Source organism: Hemitrygon akajei, chromosome 18 (genome assembly GCF_048418815.1).
Source record: "Hemitrygon akajei chromosome 18, sHemAka1.3, whole genome shotgun sequence".
Classification (NCBI taxonomy): Eukaryota; Metazoa; Chordata; class Chondrichthyes; order Myliobatiformes; family Dasyatidae; genus Hemitrygon; species Hemitrygon akajei.
In genome coordinates this window covers 16,702,527-16,719,592 of record NC_133141.1, presented here as the reverse complement: position 1 = coordinate 16,719,592, position 17,066 = coordinate 16,702,527, and the positions used below count along the sequence as shown (strand labels likewise).

General features: G+C 40.2%; 1 protein-coding gene across 1 annotated transcript in view; it reads left to right on the top strand.

Moving 5' to 3' along the window:
- The window catches only part of dhh (desert hedgehog signaling molecule), a 116,354-nt gene extending 99,587 nt beyond the window's left edge, over window positions 1–16,767 (top strand). Inside the window, exon 3 of the mRNA XM_073070973.1 lies at window positions 12,937–16,767. Coding sequence (XP_072927074.1) covers window positions 12,937–13,607 — 671 coding nt within the window. The 3' untranslated portion in view covers window positions 13,608–16,767. The remainder of the gene's footprint in view (window positions 1–12,936) is intronic.
- The last annotated feature ends 299 nt before the right edge of the window (window positions 16,768–17,066 follow it).

The window sequence follows — 17,066 nt, the reverse complement described above, 5'->3', positions numbered from 1 at the left end:
AGGGAATAAACAGTCAGCGTTTCAGACCAAGACCCTTCATCAGGACTGGTGAACACTCCTAATTGATTAAAGTAACCATTTGGTGATGTGGTGTTTGAATCTGTCTGTGTTGGACTTGGTTTACTAATTTATGCTTAGCTACAAACTAAAAGTACCATCGTGCTTGTACTGTTGTCAGTCGAAAGTTAAATACCCCCCCCTTACTCCACCCTTTCAGAAATCTTCATTCAGTATCCTTGCAAGATGACTCTGCTGATATATGTAATGTATAATACCATGCATTTTTTTTGAGCTTTGGGAGGAAACCGGAGGACCCAGAGGAAACCCACGTGGTTACCAGGAGAATGTGCCGGCTCCTCACAGACAACACTTGAGGTCAGGATTGAACCCGGATCTCTGACATTGTGAGCCAGTGGTTCGACTTGCTGTGCCACATACAATGCCTGCACTGTAGGGGTCAAGACTTTACAACTATCTCCCTATCAACTTTTTGTCATAGGGTCGTTTCCTCATGAATACACAGTCAGAAGGCTGGTTATGCTTCTCAGCTCTCCTGGATGGACTTTGCAACTCCTCTTCATTGTATATGCATGCAACCCCTTTTTTGGCAACACTCCCCAGTATTTAGAACAGTGTTAATTGCTTGTGATGTCTCTTAAATCCATTTCCAAAGTGATGAAATGTCCTGCCAGAACAATGGATTCATTTCACAATTCCCGTTGGTCCTGAAAGCAAGGCAGTGGCTCTGGAAAGCAGGAAAGAGGTGAGAATATAGGATGGGCTTGACAGGGGCAATGCAGGGATGATGTTTCTCCTGGCTGGAGTGTCAAGAAGCAGAGATCAGTCTCAAAGTAAGGGTCGGCCATTTAGAACATGTCACTCTGAGAGTGATGAGTCTTTGGGACTTTCTACCTAAGAAGGCTGTAGAGGGTCAGAAATTGAATATATTTAAGAATGAAATTAATAAATTTGCAAATAATTGGCAATAATTGAGGTAAAGGGCTGGCAAAGATCTCACTGAATGGCAGAGAAGGTATGAGGAGCTGAATGGGCAGCTCCTGCTTCTGTCTGATGTTCTTACGAAATGGAGGGAGGCTGCCAGCAAGGTTTCTTTAAAAAACCCCACTAAATTAGGGTTTGGAGCAGTGACTAAGGGAGCAGACTCGATGGGCTGAATGGCCTAATTCTGCTCCTATGTCTTATAATAGATTCTATCGTTTGTGATATTCCTGTTCACTTGCTATCCCTGTACTGGGCTATTTACCTTTTCATGTGTTAGTTCGTAGCCAGGTCACTTTGAAATATTCTATATTTGTGTAATTTTCATTGCTGAAGTAAATGAAGCATTTTAGGTTTGTGCAGTCATTCTTCTAGCTATCTCCCTCTTCTATGACTCTACAGTAAAATTTTCAATCCTATCCAATATGATTGAGATCCATATTTACTTCAGTCTGCTTGTTGGATCATTTGTTTCCCAGGCAGCTAGACTGCTAGCTGTACCTACAATTTAATGGTGGTAAGCATCTGAGCACTGGGTCGGCCTAAGTCTACTCAGAGAGAACATGATGAGTCATTAGTCTTCCACCATTCACTTTTCAAAGCTTAAGGTAAAAATTGCTCTGTGTGTTATTTTTAATGAATTGGTTCTTGTGTTCCTCTCTGAATTCTCTGCTGAATTCCTACCCCAGGAGTGCTACTGGATCTAATTTTAAGTTGATCTTAATTCAGTTTAAAGAAAACAATTGTTTTCACCTCAAACTAAGTTTTTTTTCCCCTTGGGTAGAAGGTAGAATATCATGGCTTTAAGTTACACACACAGAATACTGGAGGACCTCAGCAGGACAGACAGCATCAATGGAGGGAAGTAAGCAGTCAAAATTTTGGGCCCAGACCCTTCATCAGGACTGGAAAGGAAGAATGAAGAAGGCACCACCTCAAGCAGCTCAATCCAAACACCCACCACTCTCTGTGTATAAAACTTGCCCCTACATTTCCTTTGAAATTACCCCCTCTCACCTTAAATGCATGCCCTCTGGTATTAGACAATTCATCTCTGGGGGAGAAAGGTACTTGTCTGTCTACTCTTTTTATGCCTCTCATAATCTTATTAGATCTCCCCTCAGCCTCCACTGCTCTAGAGAAAACTACCCAAGTTCATCCAGCCTCTCGTGATAGCACATGCCCTCTAAACTAGGCAGCATCCTGGTAAACCTCTTCTGCACCCTCCCCAAAGCCTCAACATCCCTCCTGTATGCAGTGCTCCAGATGCAGCCTAACTAGAGTTTTATAAAGGTGAAAGATAACCTCCTGACTTTTGAACTCAGTGACTCAATTAATAAAGGCAAGCATTCCACGTCTTCTTAACCACCCTATCAACCTGCGGAGCCACTTTCAGGGAGTTATGAACTTGGACCTCAAGATCCCTCTGTTCATCAATAAGAATCTATTAAGATTCTCAACTATTAAGAACCTTGCCTTTAACAGTGTCCTGTCTCTTTATATTTGACCTACCAAGGAGCAACTCTTCATATTTGGCTGGGTTAAACTCCAGCTACCATTTCTTCACCCCTATTTGCAACTGATCTATATCCTGCTATATCCTTTGCTAATCTTCTACACTATCCACAACACCACCAATCTTCGTATCATCTGCAAACTTACTAACCCACCCATCTATGTTTTCACCTACTCATGTATATACATCACAGATCCCTGCACCCCCTGCATTCTATGGGCAAGCCAGTTCTGAGTCCAATGCATCCCATGCATCTTAATGTTCTGGATGAGCCTCCCATGAAGGACCTTGTCAAACACCTTTCTAAAATCCATGTAGACAACATCCACAGCTCTACCTTCATCAACCATCAAAAAGCTAAATCAAGTTAGTAAGACACAACTTGTCCATACGAAGCCATGTTGGCTCTTCCTAATTAGGCCGTGGTTTTCCAAATGCCCATAAATCCTATCCCTATATATTCTCTCCCGTAACTTCCATACCACCAACATAAGACTCACCGATCTATAGTTTCCAGGATTAACCCTGGTTCCCTTCCTGAATAATGGAATGGGGAGAATCATTAAAATAGTTGACCATGAGAAAATCCCCCTTTTGCAGACAGAGTGAAAGTGGTGCTCCAATTTATGTCAAGTCTCACCAATGTAGAGGATGCAATAGATAACCCCGACAGACTCGCAGGTGAAGTGTCGCCTCACCTGGAAGGACTGTTTGGAGCCCTGAATGGAGGTGAGGGAGGAGGTGTTGGGGCAGGTGTAGCATTTCTGCTGCTTGCAGGGATAAGTGCCAGGAGGGAGATTAGTGGGGAGGGATGAATGGACAAGGGACTCATGGAGAGAGCGATTCCTGCAGGAAGAAGTGAGTGGAGGGGAGGTAAAAATGTGTTTTGGTGGTAGGGTCCTGTTAAAGATGGCTAAGTTGCAGAGAATAATGTGCTGGATGTGGAGGCTCATGGGGTGACAGGTAAGGAGAGGAATTTTTATGCTTTGATGAAATCTCCACTTCTATCTTAGCACCAACCTTACCCAATTAAATTGTGTGGTCAATTTGTTTAATTTTCAAATTATGGGTTCTTGCTGTGTATGCATTGGCTGCTGTGTTTGCCTACATGGTAGTAGTGACTGACTTCATTGGTTATTGTGCTTTAGGAAATACTGTGAACGTGAACAATGGTTAAAAAGAAATGTAAACCTAGGTATGTGATCCATATTGAAAGTATGGATAGAAGGACCACAAATAGACTGCTGCTAGGAGGAATTCCAAATGTCTTTTTGGGTCCAAGGGGGTCACAGAGAGGCAGATTCAGAGCCCAAATCCAATTCAGTGGGATGTTTGGTGATTTTGCTTTGATAGACAGATGTCTAAATGTATTTTGTGGGTATTAAGCAATGTCTTCTGAAAATGGAGCTAGATTCCTGCCATTGTTTTGATTTTCTAATATGTTGACATGCTTTGAAATGTTAAAAAATAATTCTATCTTTTAGGATTGGAACTCCAGCTGCTTTTGTCACAAATCCAGACAAATACTTATTCCTATATTACGCACAGGCACCCATGTACAATTACAGAATGTGGGATTTTATTTATCCCTATAAACTGGAACATATTTTACTGTCATGTATTTTGGCTGTAGGGACAGGTGCACGATCCTCTGAGATTAAAGTAGGATTCATTGGAAAGACTGCTCAAAGTTTTAGTGGTTTGAATCTTATTACCTTCCCCAGGCTTTGGGCAGCAGTCAGCAAATAAATACTGATAATGTTTAATTAGCCTCCTGCTGATATCCACTGGGGGCACTAAACTACTCAGATTGCAGAGACAGAACTAACTCACTCAGACATGCTAAATTACACAAACGCTATACACCTCTCTCAACTGCAAGGTTGCATTTGTGTAATGCAGCCTTTTTATTCTCTCTGCCAATCTTTTCTCCTTTTTAAAAAAAAGATTTGCATTATATAGTGCACTACTTTATTCAAGTGATCATTATTCATATATATTTCACTCAAGCAAGTTGAACATTGGAAGCGCCACAGCCAAGTTCCTGTTGTGTCCTGCCCTCCCACCAACCTCTTCTGACTACTCTAAACAAAGATTAGATAGACATTTCAGTGCAAATTGACGCCTGAATCTTAGCATAGTTGCTCAATGGGAATACTGAGCCTTTGGAGAACTCTGTGTAGTCCTTGGTGTTTAACAGTTTGATCTCTTGCCAAACTGCATGAAATCTTTTGAAAAAAAACATAATTAAAAGACCATTATCAAAAAAGAAAATGTAGGCTAGATTGTGATGGAGGCAGAAAATAGTAGTTGGTCCTCGTCAGATTCGACTGAAAGACCGTTTGTTGACTCTCAGCTCTAACATGACTTTCTTCATTGACGCTTCCTCGATAGTCTAGTGAGTAAATGCACTATTCAGTAAGATGCAGGTCAGGAAAGCTATAATCTTCATACCTGTTTTCTGTTCATTTAGCTGTTACTAGTTAGAATAATAATGCCATTTGTTTCCCAAGCCCCACCTTCCAAAAAAAAAGTTTGTTTCACCACAAGTCATAAATGTGTTTAATATTCAATCTGTGCCAGATGTTCCTGCTCCATTTTGTTTAAACTTTAATCTTTTTTTCAGACAAGTGCTGCAATATAATAACTGACTGTAGGGAGTGATTACAAGGCTATAACCTAATTGGAGAGTTCAAATGACATTATACATTATAAGAATGGATTTCAAGCTTTTTAAAAAAAAACTCTGCAACTGTTTTTATTATATTTTTTGTTGTTACTCTATCTTTATGTTGAATCATACCTGGCACTCTGACAGAAGTCATATCTCATCTGGAAAGGGTTGGGCAGCATGCTCTCAAGCTTGTCCCCATGATCAGAATCAGGTTTATTATCACCGGCATCTGTTGCGAAATGTGTTAATTTAGAAGCAGCAGTTCAATGCAATACATGACAATACAGAAAGGAAAAAGTAAATAAATAAGTAGTTCAATTACAGTAAATATAGAGCTAGATATATATTAATACACGTATGTGTATATTAAATAAATTAAAAATAGTGCAAAAACAAGTAATAAATATTTTTTTAAGCAAGTGTGGTAGAGTTCAAGGGTTCAATGTCCATTTAGGAATCGGATGACAGAGGGGAAGAAGCTGTTCCTGAATCGCTGAGTGTGTGCCTTCAGGCTTCTGTACCTCCTACCTGATGGTAACAGTGAGAAGAGGGCATGTCCTGGGTGATGGGGGTCCTTAATGATAGACATCGCCTTTCTAAGGAGGCTAGTACCCAAGATGGGGGTGACTAATTTTACGACTTTCTGTAGTTTCTTTCAGTTCTGTGCAGTAGCAACCCCCCCCCCCACAACCCAGTGACGCAGCCTGTCAGAATGCTGTCCACAGTCTATCTATAGAAGTTTTTGAGTGTTTTAGTTGACAAACCAAATCTCTTCAAACTCCAGATGAAGTATAGCTACTGTCTTGTCTTCTTTATAGCTGCATCGATATGTTGGGACCAGGTTAGATCCTCAGAAATCTTGACACTCAGGAACTTGAAATACCTCTCCTCCTCTCATCTCCATCTGAAATTCTGCCAACAATGGTTGGGTCATCAGCAAATTTTTTACAGATGGTATTTGAGCTGTGCCTAGCCACACAGTATTGTGTATAGAGAGAGTAGAGCAGTGGGATAAGCACACACCCCTGAGGTGCGCCAGTGTTGATCATCAGCGAGGAGGATATGTTATCACCAATCCACACAGACTGTGGTCTTCCAGTTAGGAAGTCGAGGATCCAATTGCAGAGGGAGGTACAGAGGCCCAGGTTCTGCAACTTCTCAATCAGGATTGTGGGAATGATGGTATTAAATGCTGATGAACAGCATCCTGACATAGGTGTTTGTGTTGTCCAGGTGGTCTAAAGCCGTGTGGAGAGACATTGAGATTGTGTCTGCCATTGACCTATTGTGGCAATAGGCAAATTGCAATGGGTCCAGGTCCTTGCTGAGGCAGGAGTTCAGTCTAGTCATGACCAACCTCTCAAAGCATTTCATCACCGTAGCCGTGAGATAGCTACTGGGCCATAGTCATTAAGGCAGCTCACACTACTCTTCTTAGGCACTGGAATAATTGTTGCCTTTTTGAAGCAGGTGGGAACTTCTGACTGTAGCAATGAGAGGTTGAAAACGGGCTTGAATACTCCCTGCCATTTGGTTGGCATGAGTTTTCAGAGCCTTACCAGGTACTTGAGGCCTGTCACCTTGTGAGAGTTCACCCTCCTTAAAGACAGTCTAACATCGGCCTCTGAGACAGAGATCACAGGGTCATCAGGTGTAGCAGGGATCTTCACAGCTGTAGTTATATTCTCCCTTTCAAAGTTGGGCATAGGAGGCGTTGAGTTCATCTGGTAGTGAAACATCGCTGCCACTCATGCTATTGGGTTTCACTTTGTAGGAAGTAATGTCTTACAACCCTGCCAGAGTTGTCATGCTTCTGATGTCACCTCCCACCTCGCTCAGAATTATTTCTTTGCCCTTGAAATAGCCCTCCGTAAGTCATACCTCGTTTTCTTGGGTCATCAGACTTCAATGCCTCAGAACTAGACCTCAGCAGATGACATACCTCCTGGTTCATCCACGGCACTATGCACCAAATTTATTTGCCAAATAAGTGGCTCCATCTCAAAAATCTGTTAGCTAAGAACCGGCAGACATAGTGCCACTGTGCCAGCAAACAACAAGCAGCTGATGAAAATTCTTGAGATGATTTATTTGAAATTTATTGAGATGCACTGTGGAATATTGAGCTGAGCTGCCCAACAATTCCACAATATAACCCTAGCCTAATCACAGGATAATTTACAATGACTGATTAATCTATCAACTGGTACATCTTTGTGGACTGTGGGAGGAAACCAGAGCACCCGGAGGAAACCCACAAAGCATCTCTCCTTCCATATTTGGAAAGAGAAAATCAGTAATTATTGTTCCGTATTTAAAATAGACATAGCATGCATATTTCAGTCACTGCAGTTTCAATGTCATTAAATTTCTTTGCCTTGGAGTTTTCTAAATTGTACTTTTAATACAGTCAAGCTTAGCAATGCACTGTTTGTAAATTGTATGCATATATTTTAGATGATCCTTGAGATTGAGGATGACTTGCTTCTGCTCTAATTCTGTAGGTATGACGTGATTGCTGAGGTCAGTGTGGACCCCATCAGAGATGGGGCAGGAAATGCCTGACAGAATGAGCGAATGGGTAGTGTTGGAAATGGTGCATTCCTTCACCATTTCCACTGGGCTTCCAAGGCATGGATTTGAGGTTCTTACTGCCACCTCAAATGTTCTTTTCAACTTTGAGTGCTCATGGGCTGGGGATTCCCAGGAATTGATAGGAAAAAAATCTTTGGATCTATTCATCTAGTAATCCCTTCCCTTGACAGAGCTCAAAATAGAGGGAACATGGTATCTGGTATGCAGGCAACTAAAGCCTCAATATTAGGGACATTGTTCTGGGACAGGACATTAACTTGGAGGATATTGTGGAACTAGAGTTGTCGGTATCTCTCCCTTGCTTAGGGATGCCTGCTGTATGTTGTCCAACTCAGAAGATGAGAAGAGGATGGGATCACTGCTGCCTAGTAGACTATGAGAAATAACTTAAAGCACCCTTTTCCTCAGTCAGCCAAAGTCTTTGCTGGCACGTTTAAGGCTGTGATCAATTTCACCTTTGCTGAGAAGTGGCTCCTGAGATATGGGAGGTGGTTCATGTTTTCCAGGATTTGGCTGCAAACACTTATTGTGAGAGAGTGGTGCAGACATCAGGGTCAGGTTGGGTGTAACAATCATCCTCTTTTAAGCTTCAGTGAATAAATGGTGATGACTTAGAGCTTGGCCTAAATGTACGCACATGCAGGTGTTGTTTGTGTTTGACTGTTGCGTTATGATTGAGGTATAGTGCTATTGAGATTGCTACTAATCCTTGTTTTCCATCCTAACCCATGCAATTACAAAGGCCTCAAGAATGATACCATAAGGAGACATCACTCTTTTCTAATCACAAACAAGAGAAAATCTGCAGATACTGGAAATCTTAGCAGCACACACACAATGCTGGAGGAACTCAGCAGGCCAGGCAGTCCTATTGAAGGGTCTCGGCCCGAAACGTCAACTGTACTCTTTTCTATAGATGCTGCTCGGCCTGCTGAGTTCCTCCAGCATTTTGTGTGCATCGCTTTTTTCTAATTCACTCACAGGATATAGGTCACTGGAAATAGCAGCATTTATTGTTCACTCGTCATTGCCACTGAACTGATTTGGGGGTTAAGAATCAATTGAATTAGTGAGCCTGGAATCACACAGGTGGACTGGGTAAAGATGGTACTTCCCTTCCCTGACGTGCAATAGAGACTCAGCTGTTTTATTCATTATATAACAATCTGACAACTTTGTGGTTACCGTTTCTGAGATTATTTTATTTATTTCCAGATTGATTTTATTGTATTTAAATTCCCTAGTGTTCAGGTAGGAAATTGAATGTGTGTCTTTGAATCAATTGTCCGGGATTCTGGCTAGTGCTCCACAAACAAACAATCTGCTGGGCAAACTCAGAGGATTTAGCAGCATCTGCCCTGATTTAGGTTTCGACCTAAACCGTTGACAATTCCTTTCTTCGCACAGATGTTGCTTGACCCGCTGAGTTCCTCCAGCACATTGCTTGTTGATGATGGCTTGATGTTAAGTGAACATAGTCATCCACTGCTGTTTAGTACTGATCAAGCTTGTCCTGGGTTTAGCCCCATCCCATCCAGGTTACTTCATCTTAGCTTCAGCAATGATGAGGATTGTATTTTGGCCCAGACCTCCAGCCTCAGACATTTGGCAATCCTGACTGTTCTCTGGTGACCCAAATTGGCCATTGCACGGTTGCCAGATTTCAAACATTTCAAACTGTCCTCTTATAGTCGTATAGCCTGCCAATACTCATGGATCAATGTGGGGAAGCAATCACCAAGGTATTAAAGGGTTGTGGGCAGTTATGGAACTGGTGCTCAAGAACAAAGGTTTGTGCTCTGAGGAGAGGAGAGTAGGGAAGAGAAATGCAGAGAGTCAGAAAGAACAGCAGTGCTCGAATATCACCAGCTAATAAAACACAATGAATTCAAATCACCTACTTTACTATTAAGAATGCAAAATGGTGATTTTGGAACTTCCTACCAGAGATAAAACCAGAAAGTCCTTTTAGTTCTTTGTAGGTTTCTGTAGTAAACTATGAGAGCTGTTGTGCGTGATGTCCACAGAAGAATGTTAAAGTGATTTGTGATCCCATTGATGCAGGTTCACTGAGTTCTTACCATTATTGATTACAGGAAATATTCAGTATTCAGTACCCAAAATTAGTTGCAAGGTAGTGATATAATTGAAGATCAAACAAAAGCACAAACCAGAAGAGTTAAAATAGAATGCATTGTAGAAACTGCTTCCATTTATGGGTCAATAAGGTGCAGCTTATTCTACTTTGTGTCCTTGTCAGTAGCAGTGATATGGTACGCGATCATTCTTGCTTCTTACTCCACAAGGATGAGGATTGTAACAAAAATCATTATGTTTTCCAAGTGGGACTTTGTACTGGTAGTGGGTATTGTTCAGCAATAGGTGCAGACTGATTATAACATGCACACAATTGCAGTTTGACATTACAGCATCGATGACCTGAAATGGGATGTTCTTGTATATTATGTGTCCATCGAAAGGGCTGGAAAAAGATTGTATTATTTGAGTATCTTAAAAGGACCGCTCTCAGTACTGATGATTTATTGTTACTTAACAGTAGGTTGATCCGACCTTGTGTGGCATGTGGTTGCCAGTTTTTCACATTTTAGTCTAAAATCTGGATCATCCAGTTAGCTGGCACTAATCCAGAGGTAGCTTTGAAGATAATATATAGGGACCAAAGTTATTATGATACTATTAGGTTGGGCAACTTAAAAAGTTTGGTGATAATTACAGATTTGCATGGGGAATCTGTTCTGGGACTGAATCAGATCTGAACTTAAAGTGTATTGTTTATTCGTGAGAGATGGGTAGATGTTATATAAAGTATAAGCAATGTCTGAGAAAGCTACAAGCAGATGTCCTGAACCAGAAGCGCGAAAGTGGAGTTTATACATTTGTCAAAAACCCATGAATGTTGGCTTTCCTTTTCTCCTGTGAAGCTTCCAATTCTCAATTCTTGATTATCTGCACTATAGCCCACAATTTAATCATTTGATTTTACTATACTTTAATGGCTTTAGAGAAGTAAATCATATTTGCAGGGTGGAATGTTCCCTAATTGACAAGGAATTGGGTAAAGGGGTGCAATTCCATTGTTAGTGGATTAATACTTGGACATTCCAGCAGTTTTCTCACTTGATCTATTATTACAAGCAAAATCTCTTTCAGTCTTAAGGTGCAGGCTATTTTCCCCTAATACTTTTTCACTCAGTGAGTTGTGGATCTATGGAATGCTCTGCCTCAGAAGGCAGTGGAGGCCAATTCTCTGGATGCTTTCAAGAAAGAGTTAGATAGAGCTCTTAAAGATAGTGGAGTCAAGGGATATGGGGAGAGGGCAGGAACGGGGTACTGATTGTGGATGATCAGCCATGATCACTTTGAATGGCGGTGCTGGCACAAAGGGCCGAATGGCCCACTCCTGCACCTATTGTCTATTGTAATACTAGTTTGAGTAGTTTAATGGGTAAAAATACAGCCATGTTTGTAGCTGACCAGGTTAGTTCCTGATGCCTATGTCATTGAAGTACGCTTTACCGAGCTTTGGGAGAGAAAAATGCCTCCTTAGGTGAGGTACTGGGTATCTCCATTTAGTAGGTTTAGGTAATTTGTTGGAGAGAAGTTCCTGCAGAAAATGGCAAATGTGCTCCCTGATTGTCCTCCAGTCTGGCTACGAGTCTGGTTTCATGAAAACAAAAAATTAGATTTTAAAAAGTCATGGGAATTTAAAAAAAAACACAAACTAGTTGCTATGAATCCTAATCATGTTTTGGAGTAAGGTCTTTGCTTTTTTTTTGAGGGGGGCAAGTGTATAAGATTGATTTATCAAAAGGCTCGTATTATAGCAAACTATTGCATTCAGATCTTAGGGATACTATATTTAATTCTGCTGCCATATAAACTAAAATGGACCTTAATTGCAATTATAAATAGAACTCTTTCTTTTTCAATCCAGTTTATAGATTTGAACTGGATTTTTCAACTTTAACAGTAGAAGGTTTCTTGTCACATTTTAAGTTCTCAATAACTCAATACCCAAACAGCAGGAAATGATCCTTCAGTGTCTAATTTTAACTTTAATAGCCTAGTTCACAGGGGCTTAAAGCTCGTTCCTGTTCAGTAAATAACCTGATTTCATTCGGTAGGCAACTTCAATTTGTGATGAAGATGTTCACAGTGTATTTAGTTGCTGGCATCATGTTGTGACTATGCTGATGTTAAAAATCATGTTTTCAGTCCATTGGTTGCAAACACTTGCAAATGTCCTGTATCTCTGAACAGTATATTTTCTATTTAAATCTATTAATTATTTGATATTTCTGATCTTACCTTGCTGAAAGCAAACCTGCATTGGCAACCCTGTAAAATCTGCCCTATTTTAACTTAATCTAGGCAAGTGATTGTGATTGTTGCTTTTTCATAGTGAAAGGAAGCACACTGGGATGAGGTTAATACATAAAACCCTTTCAGAAGGAACTACTAGAGTATGTTTATGAATAAAACTCCGGCTGATGCTTTTCCTTCCCCTATGCTCATCTAGCTCAGAGACAGTGTCTGCAACTCCCTTGTCTTTACCATAGCCTTGTTCGGGGATAGGAGCAAACAATATGGGGAAGGTGAATTATGCTGCTATTAGCTAGGAGTTTGAGTGGGTAAATTGGGAACAGATATACTCTGAGAGAGGGTATGTCTTATGAGGGAAGTTTGAGCGAGCTATGGCTTTGCTCTTTGGAGCGAAGGAGGATGAGAAAATGGCTGATACAAGAGAGCATCATTTTAAGGTGATTCGAGGAAAGTATAAGGGGCAGGCTTTACATAGTGAAATCAGTGCATGGAATGCCCTGGAAGGTGTGGTGGTGGAGGCAGATACACTAGAAATATTTAAGAGACTCTTAGATAGGCACATTGATGATAGAAAAATTGAAGGCTACAGGGGAGAGAAGCCTTAGAACTTGGGGTAGGTTAAAAGGTCAACACAACATCGTGGGCTGAAGGGCCTGTTCTGTGTCCCATTCCTTCAACTCAACAGTGCTGAAGCTAAGTATTATAGTTTGACAGAGTGTGTTGAATTGTTAGGGTTTTCCTTTAAGCTGTGGAATTTAGATACATAATTAAGTGCTAGTTATCTAACTCTTCATTCTTTCTCCTGCAGATAATTCAATGGCCACCAAAACAGGTGGCTGTTTCCCTTCTGAAGCCACAGTAACACTAGAAGATGGACAGATCAGAGCTATGTCAGAGCTGACTCCTGGGGACCGAGTGCTAACAGTGGATGCGACTGGCAAGGTGGTCCCCAGTCAAGTGTTGCTTCTACTGGACAAAGAAGAGGATATGAGAATCTCTTTCACTGTGCTAGAGACTGAGGATCCTCAACACCATCTAGAACTCACAGCAGCGCATCTCATCTTTGTTTCTGATAATAATACAGACAGAATGGAGGATTTTCGGCCGATGTTTGCTAGCAGAGTGCAAATAGGTCACTTTGTCCTCATGAAAGAGGTTGGCTCAAACCATCTGCATTCATCTAGGATTAAAGCTGTCTATGTGAAAGAGGACATTGGTGCGTATGCACCACTGACATCTCACGGCACGCTGTTGGTGAATAATGTACTCACATCTTGTTACGCTGTGATAGAGAAACATCACTGGGCACACCTGGCTTTTGCACCTCTTAGACTCTTCCACTCATTGACTAATTTGCTACCATCCTTCCATTTTAGGCATGGCAATGCCACACAAGAGAATGGCATCCATTGGTACTGCAGGTTTCTTTATAGCCTAGGAGAGAAAGTCTTGGACAAAGAGAAGTTTCACTCTTTATGAAGAGTTGTGGGAGCAGGATGGCTTAGTCGGAGGGAGGTTCTGGGTAGCAAGACAACCTTTGTGTATCTGTGATACACCAGGTTCATCCACATAAGTACCTACATATTTTTTCAGCTTTAAGTGGTATTGCGGACCTCTTGTTCTGTACAAGGGAACTCTGCTCCCCAAGGATAGAATTTATTTTATGTGTCAGTAAATATGCATCTAGAATATATTTTTCTACGTCACATATATAACTTTTAATTGTCCCTCTGAATGTGTATACTTTAAATACATTGCGTCGTTAATGTAATCTTGGTTAAAAGCAAACCAGTTTGGGGAATTATTATAAAGTTTATTTTTGTACTTCTGAATTGTAATATAATTTTTGGGATAAAGTCAATATTAATAGAGTTGTTGCAGTATTTCTAATAATCATTGGAGTATCTTATGTTTTGTTAATTTAAATTTGTTTTAATGGAACTAATGTCTCTCTGACTCTTCTGAGTTTTGCATCTCTACAGCCACCTTGGCAGGAATTGGGTCAGTTGGTATTGTTCTCACCTGCAGTCTTGTCTCTTTGATTCATTTTCCTGTGTGCATCATTATATTTTTGCTATCTGTTTAACTTTGTTCTCTCTCTCCCTACTGATTTTTTCCTCACTATATCACTCTCCTTTCTTTCTGTTCTCCTTTATTCCCTCTTCTCCTGTTTCTGTGCCCCTTTTAGTCTCTTCCCCTCCCCTTTTGATTCTCTTTCTATTTTGTCTTTATGTACAACATACAGTCATGGAATTGTACAGCATGGGAACGGGTCCTTCAGCCCATCTATACTAATGTCACTTAGCTGTGCAAGTTCCATATCCCTCAATATCCTGCATATTCAAGCACCTGTCCAGATGTCTCTTAAATGTTGTTACTATTCCTGTTTCCACGCCCCCCTCAGGCAGCTCATTCTGGATATCAGCTACACTCTGTGAAAAATGTACCCCTCAGATCTCCTTTATTATGAAGTGACAACATTGAGTTTGGTGTCGTTGTTGAATGTAGCCTGAATGAGGACCACTTTCAGTGGCATCAAAGATTCAAAAAGCAGCACATCAGAAAGTGTATTTTTCTAAAAACACAGCAAAGTTCAACTTAAGGGTTGATCTTTTCTGAAATGATGCTTGTCAATAGTAAAATTTATTAATCTTAGTTTCCCTATCACTTTAACTTGGCTCTCCAGTCTTGGTTTAGTGCATTTTATGTAGCACTAACACTGTGATTTCCCACAGAAATGGGGAGCTGTGATGGCTTTTAGCTTCCCATTCTCACCAACTCTTCTACCTTTGGATATCCATATTAATTATAATTTTTATAGGTAATCATTTATCTCTTGATCTTATTGTGTTTGGAATTTAATTAATATTCAATAATTTTAATCCTAATCAAATTTGAGCAACCTGCAGATTGCACTGTAGCCTAGTTGGGAACTTGTCCATAAGTATGTTAGATTAGTTTTTCATTCTTTGTGTAAATTTAAGACAATAGGAGAGCAGGAACCTTTCTCTGCACTATCCAGGTCAGAATCCAATTCTATCACAGACAGTTTATAAACCAGTACAAGGAGTTAGTTGAGTGTTTCTATTATAAACTCATGCAGAAAGAAATGTGCATTTGCAGAGTACATCTTTTTGTACTGTGTGTGTGTGGTGTGTGTAGTCTTATTAAATTCTCTTTGTCTCGACATACACCCACACTTTGCCAATCTTTTTAACTAAGTTTGTGCATGCACAAGTACTTGTTTTATATTTGTGAAATCAGACTGATCTCCAGGTGCACACCTCCACCTTGTTATTTTATTTAGACAGGGCAGTCTTTTTTGGGAAACATTAACCAACCATTTGCTGCTGGCAAGCAGCTTGGTGTTTCTGTGTAGAGAGCCTCTCCCAGTGTTGTCAGCTGGAAAATTACCACTGATCAATAAAATGTAATCCATCCAGTTAATGAATAACTCAAACTTCGGATTTCCTTTTTTTTGGTTTCCTTGTATCTTTCCAGTGGATTCCAGTGAGTTTATTTGCACACTTTTGTCTGTGTGTGAAGCTGTCTCATCTCTACAGAGGCCCTTGATATACTTTATTGTGTACACAAAACTAAGACCCAAAGTCTTGTACCTTGTTGCATTCCACTTCCCCCATTGTTCATTTTAACCCTTTAGCCATCATGCATGAATCCAATCAGTCTCTGGGCACTGTGTCAGCGCAATCTGAGGGAAATTACTGGGTAAATTAAAAATAATGGTCACATAAAACTTGCTTGCCTATCCTTTGAGAAGTCTGGAAGAATTCCTATCTTATATTTTAAAAAACCCTCTTCACTCCAGTGATCAAGTAATATAATAGCTGGTGGAGTCCATGAATGGTGAATTATCTGCTTAATGGAAGCAGCATAAATTTTGCTCCATATTGTATTTTCTACCTTCCAAAGACATGACTATGTGTTGAGGAAATATTTTTAAGATGTTTCCCATCCTCTGATATCTTGCCTACTATGTATGAGCTTGGACAATGAATATTGGCACCCTATTAAGAGCCGACTTCTTAAGATCAAATCTAGCAACCCAACTGCTGCACTGACAAAGATCATCTAACTCAGATCGACATTTGAGCCTGGCCCTTTTTGATCTATAAGGCTCCATTCTACTTTCATGAGTAACAGAAACCACAAAATAATAAAATTACAATTAGAGAATACAATAAAAGTGAAACATTTACTATTTGACCCAAGTTAAATATTTTTTCTCTGTTTTGCACTTGAGTTACCCATTTGTTTCAGAATCATTCACTTTTTGATGAGTTAATCTGTATCACTTACTGTGATTTGTTCTTTAGGACCAGAGTTTCAGTTGAATAGCCTGTAATCATTAACTTTCTGATCTTGCACATAAATAACCACATGAATGAAGAATGAGAGTGCATCTGTGGCATCTGTCCCAGCTTGGTGAAATATTTTCAGGAGAGAGAGTGAGAACATTGGGGAAAGCTAATGTTACTTCTGATTTCAAAAGGCATATATAGGGGATACTGTATTTCAAGTTGTGGAATACCATGTTTAGTCCAAGATTAAAGGAGACAGGTTGTTGCTTATTAATTGTATGTGTCTCTACCATGAGTGGAATAAACATTGTATTCAGCTACTTTGTGTGCAGAATTCTTTTATTTGACATATCCATGCAATTATGAGTAAAATCTTGGCCCAGTATGTTAAACCTTTTCTAAAGCTTCAAAGTGCAATTTTTAAAAAGAGATATTCCCATTGAAGAACACGTAGACATCGAAGATGCTGCTTTGTTGCTTTATATTGAACAAGGATTTCATCAATGACCCTTTCCCCCATATGAAGAACAGTTACTACAAAGAGTTTTAAAATGGTAAAATCAGATGTGATGTAAATATTTAAGTAAAATTGACGTCTTGAGCTTGGGAAATCAAATAA